Below are 6,811 nucleotides of genomic sequence, written 5' to 3' on the forward strand. Positions count from 1 at the left end.
TATATATATATATATATATATATGATTTTGCCCCGCCAGCGGGGGTGTGGGGCTCAAGAGGTTTGTGGGGGAAAAGGTGAAATTGAAGTTGCAGTCTCACTGAGTTCTGAGTGATTGTCATCAAGTCTGGTTCTTCTTTTGAAAATCACATGTTGTTTATAGTTTTGATGACTTGTGAATCTACAATTTTCATAGTCATGAAAATAAAGAAAACTCTTTGAATGAGAAGGTGTGTCCAAACCTTTGGTCTGTACTGTATGTGGTGATATAATAATGAAAATGAATGGTAACTATCCACTGATACACTGCATTATGCATTATACCTATTATCTATCATAGCTGCAGTGCTTTTTATGACTTCTGGTAGTCACATATGAGAATAAATCCAACACTAGAATATTTTTTCTGTGGAAAAATTGTTCCCTCAGCAAAAAAATGGGTTAGTATTTAGTAAAATTATAATATATTGTAGTTGAGTTTTAGAAAACAATATTTTTTAAGCACGATCAATTTTTTTGTACACTACTGTACCTTCCAGTTCATCATCCTTTATAACTATGTCATACTTTCCTTCAATTTGTATGACTGTTTGTATGAAAAAGAGCAAAGAATTGTTTAATAAGGTGTCCTGTTTCCAGTGTGTTGTAATTACCTTCGTCTGTACCGTGCAGTCTCTCGCTCTCTGCAGCATCGATGGCTGTCACTTGGTCTGACTTGCGTGACGGTCGGCTGATTCCTGCTTTGTTCACAGCTCTCACTCGGAAGTGATAGGAGCGTCCCAGGCTGAGGCCATGCACTGGGTATTTACAGACCTTCACTGGGGAGTCGTTGCACTGGACCCAGGTGTCAGAACCAGCTTCACAGCTTTGCAACAGAGCAGGAGAAATACTGAGCAGGTAAGATTTCAAAATACACCACCATTTTCATTGTTTGAGTTATAATTATAATGAGTTATAATATATGCTTCTTTTATTATTGTTTAGTATAAGTCACAGCCAGTGGTGTCACTAGGCCTAATTTAGGGGGGCTGGAGCACCCCTAAATTATTTTGGTGTAAAAAAAAGATTTCTACTCACTACATTTTTTAAAAAAGTAAGAAGTAGAAAGTTGTTACTCCTATTTTATTCTGAGTTATTACTTAAAAAATACTATCCTTTGAGGTACTTTAAACAACACAGTTTATTGTATTTACATTTTGACATGACAATGATTAACTTGGTTTTGTAATCTAGATTACTTATTCTGGACAGTTCCTGTTTTACTTGCTTGTTTTTGCTGAACCTCTGCTTTAGAAAAGTTTTAAAACATAAAAAATTATTATAATCAGTTGGGTATTGGTGATTTTGATGCTGTTGCAACCTCAACACTATAACATTTTAGACAACTTTTGCAAATTTTGTCCAACTCGCTGCTGTAAGATGCAGTTAGGTGTAACTTTTGAATATGCTGTCAGCACAATGGCCAGACAATAATTTTGGACATGCTCAAAATTTTCAGCATAAGTTATACAGTAGGTATGCTACAGATAATTATGCATCAGTTCAAAGTCAGTTTGCCTTATGATTATTTTATACAGGTAAACAATGCAAACAAAATCAACAGAATCAATGTAAAAAAAAAACTATCATCGCATGAATCTAGCGTTTAGCTTAGCATATTTGCTTGGTGAAAATAAAAATACTAATTTCATGTTGGGATGATGGCTGTATCTTGAGTCCCCGTTATAAGTACTATAGCACAATGTTTTGTGCTCCTCCCGGTAGAGTTTGATGCTATTTTCTCAAACTTATTTAAGTTTAACCACAGCTAGAATGGCACAGCTCCAATCAAATCAATGAAGCTGGAATGAGAGTTTGTACATGCATCAGTAGCTGTGTTTCCATTACAAATGTGCGCAAAACTTTATTGATATTCTGTTAATGTCTAAAAATACAGTTTCGCAACTGCGGTGTTTCCGTTAAGTAAGAAATGCTAATAAAGTCACGTGAATACGTTTGTTCTCATGATAAGTCATTACAAACATGGCAGCGATGGATGTAAACACATAGCATGTTGCTACCACGACACTAGCGCTCATCATCAGAGGAGACGTCGGCGTCTTTTATCGAGGCTTTCCAGAGACAAGTCCNCACTAGCGCTCATCATCAGAGGAGACGTCGGCGTCTTTTATCGAGGCTTTCCAGAGACAAGTCCCTACTTGGGAGCGGCTACGTATGCTGTGTTTTTGGGAAATTGTAGTCACTGAGTTTACTATTTTATACTACTTCTGTGATATTACTACTACTTCTACTTCCTGTTATCTTCTTCATCATCGTCTTTTTCACCAGTAGAAACAGACGGTTGTTGATCACGTGACTCCTGTGATGTGAAAAAACTTTTCCATTGATGTTTTGTGAAAAACACCAATTTCTATACGGCCGAAATACCACCTCATCCTAGAGCAAAAACATTTTGTCGAAAAACGTAATTTTTTTCGAAACTGACGTGTTTCCATTGAGCTAATTTATTTTCGAAATTCTAATTTGCACATTTTCATGGTGAATGGAAACACAGCTAGTGTCAAATGGACAGAGTCACTTTAATAATGTTCTAAAAACAGCCTGAGTGAAGGTCCCTGTACAATAGAACATTGTTTAGAATCTTCTAATCCTGTATCAGGTTTAAATTAGCAGATATTTATGATAAACTTTAAATCTGACACTTTGACAGAAGGAATATCAGGTTGTGGTGCAAAAAATGCAAACCAAAACCACACCTTTACTTTAATCTTGGTAATAACCTACAAAGATACGTTTTACTGTTAATATTTGTTTAATTCCCATGAAAAAAGCAACATTCATGTTTAAGGTAGGTAGGGATAGTTTACTAATGGGTTTTATATCTGTTCAAGTTGTTAGCAACACGTTATGATCACATCCAAAAGAAGGTGCTAACTGATGCTTTTTTCTCTTCTTCAGTGTGAGCCAGTGTGTTGGACAAAATTGGCAGATATTGGCTTAAGTTGTCCAAAACGTCATAGTATGACAGAGCCTTCAAGCACTCCTTTGACATGAGGTGTTATTCCAATGCATCATTTTAGTGTGACATATCTAGTCTATTTAAAGAGAGTCTGGAGAGTTTCAAGGTGATGACTGACCGATCCACAAAGTATCCAGTGATCGGTGCCTCATTGACGGTGTTAGGGGGTTTCCAGGCCACCAAGACGTACTCTGAGTTAATGTCAAAGGCCTTGACATTTATTGGTGCACCAGGGGCTCCGGCTACAGGAGGAGCAGCATCTAGGGAGCAAAGAAATTAGGACTTACTTACTGTTTATTACTGTTAAACATTTACCGAATTAACACAATCATACTACGTTATTAGAGTAGACATTTGTGAGTTATATCAAAAACTGGATACATTTAGTAAAAAAAAGAAAACAAAGTTTCCATCTCGCTGAAAGCAACAAATATCTTCAAGTATCTAAAGTTAGAGTTCTCAACACACAATGCAGATTTTGTCCTACCTGAAACAAAGAGATATGCGCTATGCTCAGTGGTGCCATCTTTTGTGAAGATACGAAGGGTGTAGAGGCCTTCATCGTCCTTGGCCAGGTGAGGCAGAATCAGACACGCTGCACCTCCATTCACTGACATCTCTACTAGCTTACTTGGTTTCAGAAGTTTATCTTTTAAAAGGCAAATGGATAAAACAGCAGAGTGAACAAATATAAGTTAACCAAAAATAGGTCTGATGAAGCGATAGGACAGTTCAAACAAACTAGTGATAAAAAATAACAAGTGCTGAGAGTGTGAACTCTCAAACTCTAGAGAATTACAGATAAATGAAAGGATGTCTAACCATCTCGGTACCACTGGGCAAGGGGTGGTATATTGGGGAGATCTGGAACAACCACCATAGTACACACTAGTTTGATGGAATTGCCTTCCACTCCAAAACTAACTGGGAACCTCTCGAGCAGGGTGACCTCAAGCTTACTGGGATGGATCTCTGTCAGATGTGGCACTGGACAGAGAAACAAAAGTTGAAACATCATCAGCAAAAAGATTATTGATTTTTTTGTTTTGTTTTGTAATCTATGTACTGTATGTTTCATTACATTGCAGAAAAGGATCAAATGCACAATTCAAAATTTCAAGAAACATTACAAATTCTGTAATTTCCATGATTCACAAACACACTTTCTCATTTTATGGAATTTATGTTGTCTTGATATTTGTTAAATTTTACATATTGAGAAGTAAATATGTTAAATAAAAAAATATTTATTATTAACAACAAAAATAACACACAGTACCAAAAATTGGCACCGCTGAGTACTGGTACCAATTCCCAGGTACCAGATATTGGTACTGAATAGATTCAAATTTCAAAGGTACCCATCCCTAGCTGAGTTGTCATCTGTACTCTGTCGTTACAATTATTCTCACATTATCTCAAAAGGCTCTTTGTTTATTATTTATTGTTGGAGCTTATTTCTTTGCATTATTGTATTTTGTTCATTGATTTTATTGTTTTTATTGTGTTTACTGTATTGTGATTTTATTATCACCTCTGTAAGGTGACCTTGGGAGTTTTGAAAGGTTCCTATGAATAAAATGCATTATTATTCTTCAAATAATTCTTCAAATTGTTGATGATGAAACAAAATCTTGTGTTTTTGTCATGACCCATTGATGGCCCCTTGACTGTAGGTGGTGGCTGGGCCGTATACAAACCAATAAATTGAGAGCTTTACCTTTTGAATCAACTCTTCTTCATTACAACAAACCAACGAAATACCCATATTACTATGGATGAGGCTATAATCTGTTGTTCCAACCCCTGCTCTATCTTACCATTGCTTGCAAACAAGACTCACAGATACCTGCACTCCTTCATCTGAGACACAACTAATTCCTGAACTGGAGGAAACATTCTACCAATTTCCAGTTTAGAACCATGACCTTGGAGGAGCTGATTCGTATTACAGCTGCTTCACTGTTGACTGCAAACCATCCCAGTGCACACTGAAAGGTCATGGCTTAAAGATCAAAAAGCAAACAAAACCACATGGTCAAAAGCAGAGATGAGACCCTGAGGTTCCCAATTAGACCTCTCCTCTCCCAGGATTGTGCCTCAAGGTTTATGAACACCACAAACAGGAGCAGAGACAAGAGAGCCTTGGTACAGTCCAACCTTCACCAAGACCAACCTCAAATTTGTTCCAAGGATGTGGAAACAGGTCTAGTTTAAGTTATACAGGGGCGGCTGTGGCAGAGTGGTTAGGGGAGTCGTCCTGGAACCGAAAAGTCACCAGTCCAATGCCCTGTCCAGCTGTCTCAGTTGTTGCGTGTTTGGGCAAGACACTTCACCCCAATGCCTCTGATGTGTGTCCCATCAGTGTATGAAAGTGATTGGCACTGATTAGTCTCCATAGATGATTGTACATGGAGATCTGGTAGAGTGCTGTGTGAATGGGTAAATGAGGACACCGATTGTAGTGTGAAGAGCTTTGAGTGTGCTGGTTAGGTAGAAAGGAGCAACACAGTCCATTTACCAAATATCCCTTAAAAGTAACACTGGCACCTCATGCCCTGGCAGCCCCTGCCAAAAAATGCCTCAGAGAACACAGTCTTAAACTTTCTCCAAATCTACAAACTCAACTCTACAAAAGGATAAAGATCTGGTCCACTGTTTCTTAATCAGGTTGAAAGCCACCCTTCCAACACCCAGTAGTAAACTTTTTCAGGGAGGCTGAATAAGTGTGAACCCTTGATGGTTGGAACACAAACACTGGTCTCCTTTTTAAAAATAGGAACCATCATCCTGGTCTGCCACTTCAGACGTGTTGGGACAGTCTGTGATATCTCTTCAATCGGTTTGCCACAACCTCCTTGAGATATCAAGTATATTTATGGACCAGCCTTTGTTCAAACATGGTGTTTGTTGTGGACAGCCCATGCCTATAACTAACATCATGTTTGACTTCTGTGCACCTACTAGCACAAAAGTCCAATTACAGAACATCACTCAAGGCCCTGTCACACTATGATATTTTAGACAACTTATGTCAACTTATGTAAATTTAGTCTGACATGCTGCTGTAAGTTGCACAAGTTAGGTTTAAGTTTTAAATATGTTCTCAGAACATGCTGCTGATCAATAGGGCATAAGTGACAGGTTCTGCTGCAGATAATTTATGAATCAATGTCCTGATGCATCTCAGTAATCCAGGTAGAAAAAAAATAAAAATAAAAAATCAGTAGGTCTCTGGATGGTTCTTCTTTAGTGAAACGTTTCATCTCTCCTCCAAGAGACTTCTTCAGTCTGATGAGTTTCAGGTGAACTCAGCCTTATAAGCTCCGCCTCCACCTGGACAAACAGGTTAGTCACGTGCAAAAGAGGGTCATCGCCTAACAATAGGCTTGATTAGCTCTATTGTTCATAGAAGGTCATGTGACCATCACCTGACCCGTGTCGTGTTATGTGAATGTAGTTAATGCAAGCGGGGCTCAAAGTCCCCTTGTTTTTGTCCCTCTCTCCGTCTTTGTGTTGGTATCATTGGGGCCCTGATTCACACCTTTTGCTCACAGTGGGCGGAGTCATACTTACAATAACAGTGTTGTAGGAGGAGGACAACTGGACATGAAGGCCTCCACCTCTGTTTAATGGTGGACGGTTTTTCTTCACAAAGATGGAAGAACTTTACTCCTCTGAAACCAACGTTCCTCTATCAAGGATGAAAACATCTTCAACCCTGAAAGAGTGACCGCTGACCTGTAGATGAGTGTCAACTGTAGAGTCCTGACCTGTAGATGAGTGTAAACTG

At 38.4% G+C, this 6,811-nt stretch overlaps 1 protein-coding gene across 1 annotated transcript in view; it reads right to left on the reverse strand.

Annotated features, from left to right (window-relative positions):
* The window catches only part of myom2a (myomesin 2a), a gene marked incomplete in the record, with an annotated part of 67,075 nt that overhangs the window by 42,491 nt on the left and 17,773 nt on the right, over positions 1–6,811 (reverse strand). The window contains 4 exon segments of the mRNA XM_014029629.1: positions 653–864; positions 3,137–3,278; positions 3,506–3,667; positions 3,841–4,005. Coding sequence (XP_013885083.1) covers positions 653–864; positions 3,137–3,278; positions 3,506–3,667; positions 3,841–4,005 — 681 coding nt within the window.

The sequence above is a fragment of the Austrofundulus limnaeus genome, unplaced genomic scaffold (assembly GCF_001266775.1).
Source record: "Austrofundulus limnaeus strain Quisiro unplaced genomic scaffold, Austrofundulus_limnaeus-1.0 Scaffold930, whole genome shotgun sequence".
NCBI lineage: Eukaryota > Metazoa > Chordata > Actinopteri > Cyprinodontiformes > Rivulidae > Austrofundulus > Austrofundulus limnaeus.